Consider the following 18737-nt stretch of genomic DNA (forward strand, 5'->3'; position numbering starts at 1 on the left):
GAATTTATAAACAAAGTTTAATAGGAGTGAAAATGAGCAAGTGATAAACTCTGTCTTGGCAAGAGTTCACAAATGAGGGCTGTTTCTTCACAAACAGAAAAGGGTATTGAAGAATGAATAGGAGTTTTCCAGATGAAAATTAACCCCTTTGATAGGTGTCTATTCAATAAAACATGGGGTCTAAGACAATCTATTATTTTGGAAGTGTGCACCTTTTTCTGTAATTAAAATAAATTGATAATCTCTCATTATAGGGCTACAGATCATATGACCATATTATTCCAGGCTATGTTTTAATTACCCTGACCTGAGGCCCTCTTTGAGCCCAGGGGTACCTGGAAGTTCTTTTTAATAAGGAGTTAATGCTCCAGGCTCAGTGCAAAGCCATAGCCACTCTCATATGAAAATGAGGAGTGGAGATACATTCCATAAATCAAAAGCTGGGGAAAATTAGTTAACCCAATATGTCCTGAGCTTTTCCATGCTTCCTTAAGGGGGTCCATTATGAATGAATACTTTGCTAGGTCACTGATATATTTAAAGGGGAAAAGCAAAAAGCATCAGAATCTAACCTTGTGTGCATGTACATATATGTGTGTTTTTTCAAACCACCACATTCCTTGAAAAGGCTAAAGCAAGATAGCCTTCCTTCAGAATCCTGGCTGGCTGCCTAAACAGAGGCAGAGGTAGCAGACGCCTCTGCCATTAGCTAATTGAGAGATCCCTCCAGGTTCAGCAGTGGCTTGCTGTCCAAAGGTGTGGGTCTCAGTTCAGATCTGGGTGGAGGCAGAATTTTACAGGGGCACCCAATGGTCTCATCGGCCTGTGCCATGTATGGCACAGGTGAGTTAGTGTACACCTGCTGGAGAGGCCCTGGTGCCAGGGACATGCTCACAGCACCACTCAGCCTGGTCTGTTTGTGCTTTTGTCGTCGAGTGCTTTGCGACTAGACAGGGAGAGTGTAATAGCGTCCCCTCATAGCTGGAGGCTTGGAAAGAGGATGTAAGTGTGATTACTGCTGACAGCTAATGGAACATCACCGTTAGAGCCAGTAGTGGAGACGCTGCTTTTGGATGTCAGCTACTTTGGTTCCCATCCCAGAAAATTTCTCATAGGGAACTGATTGATCTTTCAGCAAAATGACTGAACCAGCCAAGTTGTTTCTGCCTCTTTCATTTCAGTTCCTCACTCCTAAACCACAAAGACAGATGGCAGTTAAGAGGTGAAATGTTTGCTGGGCAAAAGAAAGGAGAGTGGATGCCCAAGGTCTTTGCCATCATTTCCTCTTCTGCAGAAAGAGCAATGACTGGCTGGGGGAGGAGAAGGAAAAAATGAAAGCTATCACGCATCTGAATACATATTGGCTTTGGAGATATACACAAACAGCTCAAGGTGGCTCATGAGATACGCTCACCATGATTGCCCCTATATCTTATAATGTCAATGGAGACCACTGGAAATGTATTCCAGAATAATATAAGAACTTTCCCTCCTGGGCTGTGCCTGCTCATGCTTCCCTAGTGCTCCCTTGGACTGCAAATTCAAGCTCCACACTTAAGCCTTTATTTAGCCATTTATTTCCAGCCTCAGCTCAGGAAACTTTTCTCTTGAGTATCTGCAATTTACTGCAATTATCTATATACTAGAGGCCTGGTGCATGAAAATTCATGCACTGGAGGTGGGGTCCCTCAGCCCGGCCTGCCCCCTCTCACAGTCCAGGAGCCCTCAGGGGCGGGAGGTGACCCGGCGATCAGGGGAAAACGATGCCCCATCACACCTCTGCTGCTGCCACTGCCAGCAGCGCAAGCTTTGGTTGTCCCTGGTTACCTGAGCCTCGGGCTGGCCCTGGGTGGCTGGGGGCTGAAGGGACTGGAGGACTCTAAGGCAGGTGCTCGGCGGTCTGCTGCCCCGGCGGGGCTGAGGGAACTGGCCTCCATCTTGTGGTTGTGGGTGGCGCCATCTCTGAGGGCATGGCAGTCAATTAGCATATTCCCTCCTTATTGGCTGTGGATGCTGCCATCTTTGAGGGCAGAGGAGTCAATTAGCATATTCCCTCTTTATTAAATAGGATATAAAAGCCTAAGTGATTGCTGACCGTTCACCGTTCAACCAGTAGCTATGATGTGCAATGACCACCAGGGGGCAGAAGCTCAACGCACAGGCATGGAAACATGGAACAGACTGATGAATCTTAGAGGGAAGCGGGGGAGGGGGGAGGGCAGAAAGAGATTAACCAAAGATCTTATATGCATATTAGGTCCCTCAGCCTGGCCTGCGTCCTCTTGCAATCCGGGACCCCTCGGGGGATGTCAGAGAGCCAGTTTCATTCCGATACCCACAGGCCAGGCCGAGGGACCTCTAGTTGTATTATAATTATCCATGTAACTGACTTCTCAACAGTGAGCTCTCCTTCCTCCTCTCCTCCCCCACCCCCCATATATTGAACCAATATTTATTGAGCAGTAATGTGCCACACAATATTTTAAGCACAAAGAATACAGGGGGAAAGGAAGGAAATATTAACAAATAAACAAAGAAAAGAACTTATTATTTTAAATAGCAGTAAGTACTGTGGTCTATTAGTCAATCATTTAGAAGTGAAGCAGAAGCTAAAGAGGCTTCAGAGGAAACTGAGAAATACTGCCCATCAGGTGAGAGCATTCTAGAAAAGAAAGTGCTCCAAGAAGGAAGGATTGCTCACTTTTATCAGTGGCCTCTGCCATTTGCATGGGCAAGGGGAAGTCTTGAGGGACCTTCATCAGAATAAATCATAGGATGGTGGAAACAAAGACAATCCTGGAGGAAGGATGCAGAAAATAGAAAGATACGCATCCAGTTTCATTCATCTTTGTACCATTTTTGTACCTCCAGTGTCTAGCACACAGTAGGTACTTAATTGTTGACCTACTTCCACTGTGGCAACCATTGAGGAGCAGCAGGCCTGGTTCTGCGCTACCCCATGACCTGGAGCCTCATCAAGGCCCACAAGGTGACCAAGAACATGAGGACGCTGAGGCACAGCCACCGCAGGCGTCTCACCAAGTTCCTATGGGACATGATCCTGGAGGTGTATGGCTTTGCTTCCTGTCAGCAGCGCACCATGTTGCTGCTCATGGTCTCCAAGGATGAGAAGGTCCTAAAATTCATCAAGAAAAGGATGGGGACACCCACCCATTCTAAGAGGAAGAGAGAGGTCCTGAGCAAAGTCCTTGCAGCCTTGAGGAAGGCAGCCTCAAGAAGGACTGAGCCCTGTCCCCTCCGTAATAAAACTCGTTCACAAACAAATACATGTTGACAGAATATATGAATTTTCTGGCCCTTTGCTCCAGCCCATGTAGGTTTGAATTTCATTTTGGGTCCCATCGATCATATCCTATATAAGCATCTCTCGCAGCGATGACATTTTGCTGCATTAACTTATTCGCATGGACATCTCCCTCTACTAAACAATTCCTTGAGGGAAGGGGGTCTGTCACATTTTTGTATCCTGAAAATATAGGACACTGGTTCTGGGATATGGCAAGCATTTGGTTAACAAATATTGGATAAAGGCGTAGTTATCAGATAACAATAATATTGCCTCATTTTTTCCCCCTAAAATTAGCTAAACATTTCACATCCAAACGGAAGAGTAGCCCAGGCAGAGGTCATCTGGAAAGGCCGTTTTAAACAGAACCAGGCTTTGGACAATACAATGAGACCCTTACAAATGAGAGACATAAAGAAACAAAGTTGCAGAGGTACTCAGGGTACCCAAGAAGTCATAAATCCAGAAACAGTCCAGAAAGGCCATTTTCTATATGAGGTACTCTCTGTCTCTTTCTCCCGCTGTCTCTGGCAGCCAGCGTGGTTTGTTTATTTACTTTCTGCCTCCCGGACACCTTGGAGGAGCTGCCCAGCCCTGACTCAGCGCAGCCGGACCTTCCCGGGCTGACTGTCCCGGCAGCTGCTGCAGCTCCGCGCTGCCTGCCGCGCTGTGCCAGCTGTCGCCGCCTGCATCACACCACAGTAATGGGAACAACTGGAAGCAATAATGTGTCTCCCCATTTGCCTAACAATACCAACATGGACAATAACTCAGAAGACTGAAGATTTGTGCTGTAATTTAATAAACCCCATGCACATTTCTACAATTGAGCACCACATCTGTGCAATGGATCCTCGAAGTATAATATTCTTTTATAAGGGACCATTAACCAATCTTAAGTTTATAGGTTTCCTTAAATCTTTTTCATCAGCTGTTAAACTACAGTAAAGAGAAAATTGCCTCTTATGAGACAAGGGACAGTAAAATACAAAGACTGTGATTAAACGTCAATCAATTAAGGATTATAATATAATAAAATGCTGACTGATGATTAAAATGAGCACATTCTAGGAGAATTATATAAGCAATATTAAGAAGTATTTTTAAAAGTCAGTTAGAATAAACTTCAACGAGATCGCATTATCTATGAGTCTTTTGCTCCATAAGTAAAAAAGGGTCGATAGAAGCATTCTTCAGGTACTATACATAGGTCTCAAAATTCGCATTGAACTTCTATGCTAAGCAATATTATTTTAGCTTCTCATTTTACTATTCCCCAGCCTCCGGAATTTTAAATTCTTTTCTGAACAGAATAAATAATGGCATTTTTGTTTCAGCTGGTTTTCCACCAGTGTGTGCAGCTGGGCAACAGTTTATGAAAATGGGTTGTGCTGTAAACCACCAAACAAACAACATTGCAATTGAGGTAACAAAACAGATGAGAACTGAGGGCCCCAGAAAGGAGCTCTGGGACTGTCTATAAAACGTCACAACCTAAGCCTTCCTGAAATGGTGCCTTACAGAATTTCTTTCTCTGAAGGTCAGAACACACTGCTGTCTAGGATGAGATCGCCTACTGCTGCCAAAGAGTTGCAAGTAACCAAGGCGACCCACTGTATTTCTGCCTTCCATAGGCCACACATCTTCTCCATCAGCATCTTCCTTTGGGCTGGAGTTATGATGGGAGGCCTGAGCAAACTACTTCAGGTTTGGTCGCCTAGCACAGCAAAAAAGACTCAGTGGCTTCTTTCTCGTTGCTCTGGCTGTCGTATTTTTTCTCCAAGTATATTAGTGGCAGCAGGCCATTTTTTTCTGTGCTGAGCTGCTCCTTCCTCAGACCTTCTCTTCCACAGTGCCTTCCCAAAGCAATTTTCCTGCTGCACTGTTTGTCCCTGGTCCCTTTGGAGCTCCAAAGGCATCCAGGCTCCTGCCAGTTTGCAGGGAGCATTTTGAAGCTTGTTGCAACAGCTGGCTTATATGAGCCTTGGAGGAAAAGCATGCATACACGTGGTAGCACATTTGAAGCACTAGAGCAGCTGGCAAAGTAAGCAGAGACCAAAGGTGTGGGTAGCTCACAGCTTTGCTAGAAACTGTGCTGGAGGAGCCTTGCACAGAAGATAGAAGCATAATTAATGGATAAATCCCAGTGCAGCCTGGCTTCTGCCCTTGTCACTCTATGGGAACTGCTCCAATGAAGGTCACCAATGACCTTCTAATTACCCAATTAGATGGATACTTTTCAGTCAATGTTTTCCTAGGCATCTCTGCTGAACTTGGCAGGATGTTTGAGTGACATGCAGAACATCACTCACTCACTAAGTAACAAAGCTGAAATTTGAAACAGGGAGGTTTAACCTTAAACTCAAGATCTGCCTATTGAACCTAGTTGCCTAGTTTTTCAACATTTCACAGAGATTATAAAGAAAGGATGAGTGGGAGAAAATGATGGATTGACTACTCTTATTTTCTCTCCTTTGTAGAAAAGACCCAACATGACAGTAATGATATTTTAAGAAGGTATAAAGCCACAAGGAGAGAAAGGCAGTGGAGGACAAGAGATTTCTAGAAACTTTTGAAAGATAGAAATAGGAAAATACCCAAAATGCATGCAGGAATCAGAAGAAGCATTTTAAAAATCCATGAGTAATAGTTAAGATATCTCTATATCTCTATATCTCTATATCTCTATATATATCTCTATAGAATATAAAAGAAACAAAACAACTTTCCCAGCAGAACAGATTTTAAGGGCACCAAGTCCTGAGGGAAGTGGAGGTGTGCCTTAGATGAAGGTGTGCCTTAGATGAAACAATGCCAGATGGATTGAAAGCCTGTAGATAAAGGAGTCGCTGCCCTCGATCTCATTCCCTTTCCTATCCAAACCAAGAGGAAAGTAGAAAGCTTTGTTACTGGAAAAAATCAACCAGAAAAACTTCAGACTCGGGGTATGGAGGTGGGCTAAATGAAGCTAAGACCAGAAAAAATGAAGAGTTAGTGGAATTTCTAGCCTCTTCATCCTGTTTGCAATTCTGCTTCTAGAGGGTCTATATTCAGGCCTAGCACACCAAAAAAGACACCCTTCTTTCCTCTCTACCCCTTGTTCCTAGATTTTTTCCCCTGGATAGCTGAAATGCTACAAAGAAAGTGGGAATTCTATACATGACAAAGCCAGGTAGCCACCTGATCACCATATGATGATGTTGACAAGACTCATTCACATAGAGCTTCCAATAAGCTCTGTAGTTCTGCCTATAAATTATGAACAAATGGCTGCTGAGTAATTCTTTCACAATGAAAAGTCAAAAAATGAACAAATAGAAAATAATAACAAATAAACAAAACAAGGAACTCTGTATAACACATCAAGGCAAGGAGAAAAAGAAATTTAAGCTAACGTCACCACAGAGAGAAGAGCATTGCCTTCACAAAATAAAACTCCCAGATAACAAGAAAGAACTCAAATAACACAGATGATAAATGCACTAGAAAAGTTAGAAGATAAATGCAAGATCAATCAAGGTGTATAAAAAGGGCAGGTATATGGAAAATATGAGAAATAGTTCAGAAAATTAGAGATTAGTAACAAGTCACATATTGCAGGTCTGGAACAAGCAAAAACAAAAACATGGAGGAAGAGAAATTGTCAAATAAATAAAAAACAAAAAAATTTCCCCAAATGGTTAAACATGAATTTATAAATTGAAAGAGTTCACCAATTCAACACACACACACACACCAAATTTAACCTAGGCCCATTACTATAGAACTTTAGAACCCTGGAGATAAAGAATGATATTTAAAATGTTAGAGATGATAGATAGATAGATAGATAGATAGATAGAATGAGAAACATAGAAAAAAAGATGACCAATAATGCTGCATGAGACGTCTCAACAGCAACACAGGAAGTGAATAGACTAAAGAACAATGATTTCAAATTCTAGTGGGAAATAATTGTATTAGTAAGATACTGGACCATGTGCTCCAGCAAAGTGAATAAATAAATCAGGATCAAACGCCAAGAAGGGCATCAGAATTTTTCTCAAAAGCAACCAGAGGAGAACACAAGGCTGTGGGAATGAGGTCTCCAAGGGAGAAAATGGAAACGATGCATTATCTATTTGATTATTTTGAAAATATATTAACAAACATTAGAAAGATATGTTGGAGCACCTGACCAAAATAAATGAGTACTCTTTTTATAGAAAACTAAGCAGATAAAAATGATGTAATTATTACTCAAGAAAAAGCAAAAATTAAACTAGAGGAAAAAAAATTACCAAAGTGTGCTCCTTGGCTCATGAATGAACAGTATTCACATCCTATATAATAAAAGCCTAATATGCTAAGTGTCTGGTCATCTGCTCAATCAATCAAAGCATAATATGCTAATGATAAGCTAAGGCCGCTCAACCACTTGCTATGATGTGCACTGACCACCAGGGGGCAGACAGTTGACCGGTCAAGCAGTCACTATGACATGTACTGACCACCAGGCGGCAGATGCTCCAATCGTTACGTTAGCTTGCTGCTGCAGTCCAGCCGATCGGGACTGAGTTAGACGGTCTGGACACACCCTGGAGCTCTCCCACAGTCCCTCCCTGGCTGGATGGGTTGAAAGCCTGTAGATAAAGGCTTTTATCTACAACCTCCCGTGTCCCTTCCCAGCCTCAATCATGCACCAGAGCGGTCCCTCGGCCTGGCCTGTGCCCTCTTGCAATTCGGGACCCCTCAGGGGATGTTGGAGAGCTGGTTTCCGCCCGATCCCACTCAACACAGGAGCTGCCCCCTGGTGGTCAGTGTGCTTCCCCAGGGGGTGCGCCGCTCAGCCAGAAGCCAAGCTCACAACTGGCGAGTACAGGGTTGGGGGCGGGAGCCTCTCCCACCTCTGTGGCAGTGCTAAGGATGTCCAACTGATGGCTTAAGTCTGCTCCCCACAGCCCTAAGCCATCAGTCAGACATCCCCCGAGGGCTTTCAGACTGCAAGAGGGTGCAGGCTGGGCTGAGGGACTTCCCCTGACCCTGAGTGCATGAATTTCATGCACTGAGCCTCTAGTTTTTTAATAAAAATGTTACAAATCTAAGAGAAAGACAGAGAAGTCAGAAAACTCTTCATCTACCACTACAGGAAGTTAAGAAGATAATGTGTGATAAATAAATAATTTAGGTCATGAGCCTGTTACCTGGAAATATGAGGGTAAATATTAACATCTGAAAGGGTTAACAGTGGTGGCCTCTGGGATGATGTCCTGGGCATGGTGAAAAATATGGCAGGAGTATTTTTCATTATGTTGTCTAGTATTCTATGATTTTAAAGAACTATATGCATGTGTTCTCTTTATATAGCTAATAAGTAATTAAATTTTTAAAATTTAGATAAATATCAATGATCTCTAGGTGATTTTGCTGTATCCTTCCCAATGGGGCATGCTCTTGCTTCTTCTGGTTGGGAATCACCAAGCTTTGGGAGGAAATGTACTGGTCAGTAGCCATTGGAAATTTGGCTCCTTTTCCAGTTATTTCTCAATGTCCATTAATTATTCAATATTCAGGTTGTATGTGTGTACACCCCTCTGTGTACATTTAGAGGTTAGTGACCAACAAGCTTTGAGGACCAAGAATAAAAAGAACTTAAGGTGCTAATGGGATTTCTAATTTAGAGACTAGACTTCAACAATTGTTCAATTCTGTGTCATTTAATATGAATTTAGCAGGGTCACTCATATCAGTAATATCTCTTTAGTCTAATTATTACAAAATAGAGGGAAATCGCTAAGGTATTTTTAAAAAATATGTATTTTACCTTGATTTCAGAGAGAGGAAGGGAAAGGGATACAGAGATAGAAACATCAATCAGCTGCTTCATGCATGCCCACTACTAGGGATTGAGTCTGCAACCCCAGACAGGAATCAAACTAGCAACCTCCTGGTGCATGGGACAATGCTCCACCAAATGAACCACAGCAGCTGGGCAAGGTGAGTTGTTTTAAAATATTTTGCCATTTTGAAATATAACACATATAAAGAAAAGTGCACTAACTATAAAACAATCTTAATAAATTACTATGGAGTCAATCTCAGAGTAATCACCATTCAAGGCAAGACATAGAACATTGTGGGGCACCCTAGAAGTCCTCTGCATTCACCTTTCTTACTGTAACCACTATCTTGACTTTTATGGCAGTCTTCTTTTTCTTTTATTTATGGTTTCAGCACTGGGGTATGTATTCAATTTAATTAAGTCCAGGCTTAATTTGGAGTTTAAGCAAACTGGAGCTTCTAGTTGGCTAAATGGAGTCAGGGTGAGGTCTGGCTGGTGTGGGGAGGAAATTGATAGACTTCAACACCTCAACATACCTTAAGTATTTTAGATCAGGGTTTCTCAACCTCAGCACAGTGACCTCCTGGGCTGGATAATTCTTTGTTGTGGGGACTGTCCTGTGCATTGTTTAGCAGTACCCTGGCCTCTACCCACTAGTTGCCAGTAACATCACTCTTCCAGTTGTAACAACCAAAAATGTCTGAAGATATTCCCAAATAACCCCTAGGAAGAGGGCAAAATTATCCTCTGTTGCAAAACCACTGCTTTAGTGAATTAAAGGACTACTGTGGTCCAAAATGCCACTTGATCTAAAAAGTCAACTGCAGGCCCTTTGGGGCCTTCTACTACTTCGTCCTAGCCAAACGGTGGATAAGCCAGCCTGAAAGTTCTAGACTATTTCACAACTCAGCCAGAGGCTGCAAACTCTGGGGGGATTTAGCCAGATTCAGTGGCCGGAAGGTCAACTCCAGTGTCCTGGGTGGTAAGCCTTTCAAGATGGGATGCTCCCACTCAAGTGACAGAATGCCCAGCAGTTTCTCAAAGAATCGGCAGATGAGACATTATTCAGTGATTTCTTTCCCCACCACTCCCTTTGCATTTTTGAACCTTTAAAAACTGCCAACTTATGAAATGGTCATATGGTATTAAATGTGTCAATATTAAATGTGTCAAGTGTATCGTAGTACATTATGAATGTGTACTCATATATAACAACATATTTTATAATGTTGTAAATATGCAAACATCTGTACTTATAAACACATGTGTAAACTGTAATAAAATACATATTACATGAAGTGAGATATCAGTATTAGAGGACACAATCTGAAGAATGGGTGATCGAGTCCCAAATCTGATATTTACCGGCTGTTCAACCTTGAGCCAGTTGCTTATCCCTCTGAACTTCACCTTTCTCACTCACCATGAAACTCACCAAGCACACCTCTTACGGTGTTTTTTTTTAATCTAGTGAGATGAGAAATGTGAAAATGTGTTATAAACAATAAAGCACTATGATAATTGGTTGCATTGCCATTTTCTAAAGCTTCAAGGAGAAAAAGAGATTCAGGGCTTGCATACAATACTGTAGGGCTTCTCGCAATGGTTTCTTTTTATTGGACTGATGGGCCAACAGCAGAGTAAGAATTGACTCCTGAGGCAGAACTGCAGGCGTACACAAGTTCACATTTGCTCCTGGACACTCTTCAGGGTCAGAGAGTCTTTCCTGATTTTTGGAATCTTGTTTCTCCCACTCATTTTACCTTTCACATAAAAGGTAAGTATTTAGTTAATGTATTTATTGCTTATTCTAAATAAATCTCAGTGAGACACCATTTTTCTTTCCATGTTGCAGACTCCTGTGGTCAGGGTTCACACCTCTGCTTTTTGCTTTGTCCAGTGACTGACAGAGCACCACATGCAAGGAGCTACCTAATGATGTCATGGGATTAGAGGAGTAAGTTCTGGAAGAATGTGAGGGATCCTGGTCTGGAGATGAGCACCAGAGTCCTCTGCTGGTGTAGAGAGTGATGGTAGGACAGGAGGAGAAACTATGTTAGACAGGGTAGCTAGGAAAGACTTCTGAGTAGATGATATTTGAAAAGATATCTGCATGATGAGAAGAAGAACAGCCATTATGTATTTTGATTCTCTGTTATTATACCTACACCATGATAATTTTAAATTATGTGATCAATATTCATTTATATAGGTAGAGATATAGATAATGTATTTAAAGCCATCCATCCAGGATAATCTCATCTCAAATGAGATTATTTGAATATTTACATCTGCAAAGACACTTATTCTAAATAAGGCCACATTCTAAAATTCCAGACAAATGTCTATTTTGGGGTGCAGTATTAAACCACTACAATCATATAAGAAATTCATAATGTTGATACTACTTCTGCCATTAATAAATGATATAAGTGGCACTACAAGGTTATATTTGCTTATTACTATTGCTCTCATATAAAATTACACTCATAGAATTACACTTTTGAGATAACCCATTTTTCTACAAAGGTACTCTTTTATAAATCATATAAATTACCTGGAACTATTACCCACATTTGTACTTTAATTTTATGTTCAAAGCAAAATTATACCAAGGTTGTATATTCCAGACCATAAGAACTGTGTTACTTTCATTGACTTTGTTGTAGGTGCAGTGGAAACGTTTTCAATAATAATGTTCCAATCTATAAAATAGACCCAAGCACCCGATGGATGGTGTGGATTTAGTTTGCCTCAGTTTAAGTTTCCATCTTTCAGAATGTGAGGAAAGTTAGATAATCAATATTCTTGACCTACCAGCTATGCTAAACTTTTATGGCTGCCTACCCCTAGAGAGATGCCATTTTCTTTGCATTGAAAGATTTGCAAAGTATCTGGACCAAAGTGACTAGAATTGCCCTTATTCACAAAAGGTCTCAGCGAGCAGATTAAAAACCAATTCCCTTCCTCTGCTGCCTTTTCATCTAACTCTTGTGGTCATTTTTGCTGATGTCAGCTGCACTCTCCCCAGCTATCACTGTCGTTTTCCTACAGAGATGGATGGCTGAGCGAACTGGTGGCGTAGCTATCCATCACATATGCCTATGGATGATCAAGGCCATGTCTGAGGCTCCAATAAGTGTGGCTTGCATCCAGCAACATAGCCCTCTGTGCCACCCACAGAGAATCAGGGAACCTGAAAGATTTTCTACTTATTTCAGAATGCTGCTAACTGCTCACCTACTGAGATCGAAAAGTGGAAACAAAGATGAGATGAAAAGTGGAAAGGAGATGGAAAAAACTGAATAAAGATATCTAGAAATTGAGGCCCTGGGTTCCAGGGACTCTTTGAGCTTGCTGCTTTTATGGAGAGCAGTTTGCCAAGACTTAGGATACAAATAATAATGCCTTTGTGGGTCAAAGGACCTAGAGCCACTGAATTAGGCATATACCTGGGTGTCAGAGAGGTGAATTGCTGCTCACAGAGATATGGAAAAATGTGTTTCTTGATGATCCTCCAATATTAAATACCTAGATGTCCTGAGAGCTTAATAAACATTACAGAGGGATCTAGTTTCTCCTCTGGAGGTTTTACTGCCATAGTCATTCATTTAGCATTATTAGGCAGGCCTGCTTACTGATTCACTGGTGAACTCCAAAGAGGTGCAGTGAATGCAGTGAGCAACTCAGAGTTAACGACTATTTCAATAACAAGGGTTCGGATTTATAGCTTAAGTCATTTAAGACCCATTAAAAAAAAACAACACAGAAAAATGAATAGTAGTGACAAAAATTTTTTAAACTTAATTTATGAAAAATGTGAATATCTTCTACATGGGCCAGGGAAAATCTTTGGAGTGTATGTGAGTTGTCATGCTCTCCCTGTCCAAGGTCGTCCTTCAGCAAACACTAATTGAACACCTACCACTTGGATTCAGGTAAAAGGCCTTGCATCTAAGGAGTGCACAGTCTGTCTAGGGGCACCAAACTCACGGATCCTCATTTTCTCTCACTTTAGAAATACACCAATTTATGCCTTCTTCCCATTTTCTAAGCTGAGAACCTGTGTCTTCTACAGTAGTAAATAGAACACATAATAACTGATCTATGTTAGCATTGGGGTTACAGAGAACACCTAGAAAGCCTCCCACATCCTCTGATGTAGTAGCAACAGTGTATGGGTGACTTCTGGAGACAGCATCATGGCCTGGGTTAGAGTGCTGTCCTTGCCGAGATTTTAAACTTCTACCACAAAGAAATGAGTGTGTCACATAAAGCACATCAGGAAGATATTTTTAAGAGGCTCATACTCTTCCTATGTAGTTGTCCAGTGCTGGGTCACAAGGGAACTGTTTTCAAATATGACTTGATGTATTCATATAAATTTTACATGTTGTACATTCAATATATCTTATGCATTGAACTAGTCAAAGTCACAGCTGCTTCAGAGATCTTTGTCTTTAATGAGACTCATCAGACAAGAAGACTGTTGAAATGTTACGAAGAAAACCAACAGTATTACATTATGAGCACGGCTAGTACCATTTTTCATTCAATATGATGCTGTTCTGATTGGAAATCCATAATCTGCCATTAACCCTGAGATTTTCCTTCCAAACAGTGGACAAACAAAATGATTTTTCCCCCTTTAGAACTACTCTTCTCTGGAGCCTCATATCCTAAAATGTGCCAAGTTTAGCTTTTTATTTATATTTTTTGTATCACAATATAAATGTATTGTGCCTGCAAGAACGTTGCAAAATTTAAAAGCTCAGAGAAGATGAGTGTCTTTCCAAAGTTGACAGCAATCGACGGAGTTAAGCTGCTACTGCTGCTCACTGCTTTGCACACACTCTTTACCTGAGGGGAGGGAGAAGGTTTGGGCTCTCCTTCAGCTTTTTATCATCCCAAGATCAACTGACACTGATTAGCTTAACAAATCCTAAAATTAGGTAAAATAAATCATTTGTATTACCTCGCTGCACGGTAATTCATGGTACCCAGCTGAGAGGTCAGTGGGGGGCTGGGATCCAGCCCACATTTGGTCACCAAGCTATGTGCCATGCCCTAGAATTCACTCCAAGAAAAAGGCACCACATTCTAATTTGCACAAAGACACCAGATCAGCTGCTGGCCACCCTGTGCATAGCGAGATCTACAAACGGGTTTAGGGGTCCAATTCAGCTTTCATTCTTCTTAATACTCCCTGCGCTCCTAAGCACATAGCTCTTCCTCGCCATTTACTGGAACAGGTCTCAAACCTATTCATGACACCTTTTAATGTCAACTAGTTTGGAAGAGTGTAAGAAGAAATTTTTATGTTTCTTTTACATTTAAAAGTATTTCTGGTGATCTATACGTGTTGTTGTGCTATGGCATGACTTGTCCATATTCTGTAGCATCTCCAGTTTGGGGAAATACATGCATTATGGCTATTACTAGATTAGATGCTATGAGGAATGAAAAAAAGGATTGTGGGCATCTGGGTTTATTTACATTGCATAATGTGTTTGTGCACATTTAGAAGATTTTGTTCTTGTTTTTGCCCAATTTGGAGTCTAGTTTGGATAGTTAGAATATCCTTTCTATCTCTTTCATATGCTGCATAGTAAGTTGTTCTTCAAGGCCTTATGTCACCTCCTCTGTGAAGCCTTCTCACTATCAGGCAGTAGCCTACATGTTCCCTTACCAGTGAGCACATTTATTGCAGGCTTTACCACTGGTAGTGTGTATCTGCCAGCTCTATTGGGCCAGCCAGACTATGAATGAGTTCTTTGAAGAGAAAGACTGCACCAAATACATTTTTGCAGCCCCAGAGTCAGGGGAGGGGGAGCCTGGACATCTCCGTGATGCAGAGAATGCTAATTGAGTCCAGGTGAATGCATAATTCCTGCAGTGTGATCGTTAGTTAATCTTTGAGGGTATGGCTTCTTTGAAAATGCTTTATACTCTCTCCCCAGGAAAAAAGTACATATATGCACACTCACATTTTGCATAAACTTTTTAGCTGTTCTTTGGCCCTCTCTGAAACCCTTCATGGACCTTCCTGAACTCAGATGAAGAACTACTTGCTAAGGAAATAAATAAATGTCCTTGCTAAGATAAAGTGCTAAACATTTCCCTGCTATTTCCTTCACTCAAATATTTATTGTGCTGGATGCAGAAGATGCTGCGATGAATATCATGCAAGTACTTACCTCCCAGAGAGACTGACACATGAGTCAATAATGATACTAGGGCATGGTAAGTACTATTGTAACAATGTATGTAGAATGACGGCCTTAGAGAAGTGGCTTTCAGATTCATGATTTTGTGGACTAAAATTTTCATATATATATATATATATATATATATGGAAACCCATACAAGTGGTTACATTTTTATCCCAAATCAGTAACCAAAGGACTTGTATGCATGCATATAAGCCTAACCAATGGACACAGACACTAGGGGGGTGAGAGCATGAATTGGGGAGTGGGGGAGGCAATGGGGGAATAAGGACACATATGTAATACCTTAATCAATAAAAAAATTTTTAAAGTTTCTACTACCACCCCCATTTCAAAAAGTCTGACTCTCCCAAAAGAAAGGAAATGTATAATTTTGGAACAAAAAAACCCCCTTTTTAATTGATCACATCTAATTTTGTGAGAATACATTTTTTTCACATTTTATTATGGGCCTCTGAAATCTTCTCACACATTGGCACCAGACATTGAGTATTTGAATTTCACTACCTTAGGGAGCCATTGAAGTCAGTCCCCAGAACTGTCCAAATTGAACCTTAAGGGATCATTGTGGAGTTAGAATGGGGAGAGAACCAGAGGGAGACGTTTATTTCAAGCAGATACAATAATAGCTGAAAGACTCAGAGACTAATTACACATAATATGCAGATAAGGTAATAATGGGGTGAGCTCAAAGGTGAAATGGGCAAGTGTTGGGATTTAGGAACTGGACTTACGCAGAGGAAGGACATTACGTGCTGGTTGGGTGCAGAGTCCAGTGCAGAGGGAAGCTGTAGGAAGTTTGGGGCCCCTGTATGAAGAATTACTCACCCTGAAACCATGTGTAAGAGCAAATTATCCAGCAAGGCTCCTCCTGGCAGTGTAAGAGAAGAGAAAGGAGGGTTGGGAGGCAGGGAGGAGAGCCTGTGAGTCTGTGCAGGAAGAGACTAAGGGCAGGCAGGCCGCAGAGTGGCATTTGCACCAGAGACTGATGGGAGGATGGGACAACCAGCTCAAGGCAAACATTCAGAAAGTCGTTCAGTAGGTAAGGTCAAGAGGGGCTTTATTTACTAGTTAGAAATGGAAATAGAGTATAAATATAAATGCAAGATATAAGGAAGAAACAGAAGAACCCGGGGTAGTTCTATATCCACAGAATTAATATCTTGTTTTAAACTAATTTAAAGGTATCCTCTTCTATTTTCTATATGCCATGATTTTATTGAATCAGCTTATTTAGCTAATCAAACCTTAGTAAATACATATGTCATTTAAAAATATTTCTCACAATTGTATCAATCCTATTGAATGGTGTTTATTGATGATGATTTTTTAAACTTTCAGCTCTGCAAGAGTTTATAAACAGATTACTCAGATAGTCTAGCTAATTTAAAGTAATTTAAAATGTTATGTGATCCAAAATTACTTTTTCCGATGAACTGTAGATATGTGTCCCACATCCAACCCATGGCTACTGCTACTAAATAATCCTCTATTAAGAAAAATAAGCCTTTAATGACAGGCACTGTTAATATGCCTGGGTCTGTTTCCATTGGGAGAATATTGTACATTATCAAAGCTCACTCTCAGATGCTTTCTGTTTATGGCATGTAAATTGTTAAAAGCCGTCTTTCCCCAGAATCACTGTTTCCTACCAGCCTTTTCCTCCACCTAAGATTATCCTTTTAGATTTGTAACAAATAATTTTTAGACACATTTCTTATTATAGCATTACCACAGCCAGCACAAACATCTTCCTTTTCCTTTCTCCCGCCACGTGTACACATAATGGAGTTTCTTATTAAATATACATGCAATTCCTTGTTGCATATAAATGTACCTCATCAAAGAATAAGGGAGACCCTCCGACTCTGCTATCGATTGATCATAAAGACAGGGTAATATCTGAATGATCTTCTTGCGCTTCTCTTAAAAAAAAAACCAACCCTGAAAGAATCATGTAACTTTAGCGACCATCATAAGGAGCTCTGATGTGGTTCCCTTCTTACATATTTATTAGGCTGATTTCTTACATATTTTTGAGAACACGAAAAGCAAAACTGCTTTCTTTCTTTCTGAAGAGAAAATACAAAAGTCATGGGTTTTGTCTTCATGGGCAATACACTTGTCTTTGGGGAAGATGCCAGTCTGAATGAAGAAAGTCACAGGATGGGCGTGGGGTGGGGGACTCGTATTAAAATGAACCAGTAGTGAAATACTTTCTGAGAGTTCAAATGCTTGGAGGAAACGCCATGCAGTGCCACGGAAGGTCTTTTGAATAAGTAAAGAAGAAGAATATTTCTCATATCCAAACAATTTCATTTAACATTAGATGAAAATGAGTTAAAATTTATAAACATATGAGGCAGGAGAGAAGGAGAAGATCAGAAGCCAAATTAAGGAATAATAGTCTGGAAGAACTAATAGGCTATTGTTAGGTTGCAGGTGCAGGCTTCCTCAGAAAGCTGCTCTCCGGCTTGGGAGTGCTGCATTCACTGCTGGAAAACACCCCAGGACGGGTGACTTGCGCCAGGGCCGCACACGCTAGGTGAAACGTATCTATTGACTTACAAGCTGGATGCATGTGTCCAAATGCAATTGGGTATTTTTGTAATAATAGCGAGCAGGCACGGCTGTAAATTATTTATGGGGCGTATTCAGTGCAAACAGGTTCGTGCACACATCCTCTTCAGCTTGACCGCCCTGGTTTTAGATCACGCAGGCATTCAACTCCTCAGAGAGCTGCTCTGATCACTGCACATCCTAAAAGGGGGGCCCAAGCTGCAGCCAGTTCCACCGCTCACAGCGGCACGGCCACTGGCTAACGCTCTACCTCAAGGTTCAGTGAGTAAACACGGTCCCTCTGCCCGCTCTCACGCCCGCCTGGCCGGGGTGATGTCAGGTAATATCAGACATGAAGGCGGATCGATCCCCGAGTGGAGGCAGGGCGGTGCTCCGCTATCTGTGTGCAGAAGCATGGAAGAAAGTGCACAGACAAGGCCACCGGTGATCTTAACGCAAGCTGACAGTTCACTAATGCCATGTTTCGGAGGCCAGGAAGGGCTGGCTAGCCAGCCAAGTCCTCGGTTTAGATTTAAATAAGCGTGACGCCCCACTGCAATCCAGGGCATGGATTCCCCCCTTCTGCCCGGACGATTTCAGCCAGGGCCGTTGCCATCTCTTCTCCGTGATCAATGTAGGCAGGTGGGCTTCTCGCGGTGCCATACAGACGGCCTGAAAGGCTACAGCATCTTCTACATTTTAAGAATTAAAACCACAAGGGAGAGCCAAGTCTCTGTTAATATTTCAGGAAGGCTCTTCCGCCTCCCCAAACAGGCAATTAATGAGATAGGGACCTCAGATGTCCCAGGTCAGATAGCTA

General features: G+C 41.6%; 1 protein-coding gene across 1 annotated transcript; it reads left to right on the top strand.

Moving 5' to 3' along the window:
• The first annotated feature begins 809 nt into the window (after positions 1-809).
• LOC102419890 lies at positions 810-4089 on the top strand. The gene is made up of 3 exons (XM_023751729.1): positions 810-843; positions 2931-3260; positions 3842-4089. The coding sequence occupies exons 1-3, from the start codon at positions 810-812 to the stop codon at positions 4087-4089; spliced, it is 612 nt and encodes a 203-aa protein (XP_023607497.1).
• The last annotated feature ends 14648 nt before the right edge of the window (positions 4090-18737 follow it).

The sequence above is a fragment of the Myotis lucifugus genome, unplaced genomic scaffold, assembly GCF_000147115.1.
Source record: "Myotis lucifugus unplaced genomic scaffold, Myoluc2.0 scaffold_24, whole genome shotgun sequence".
In the NCBI taxonomy this organism is placed as follows: Eukaryota; Metazoa; Chordata; class Mammalia; order Chiroptera; family Vespertilionidae; genus Myotis; species Myotis lucifugus.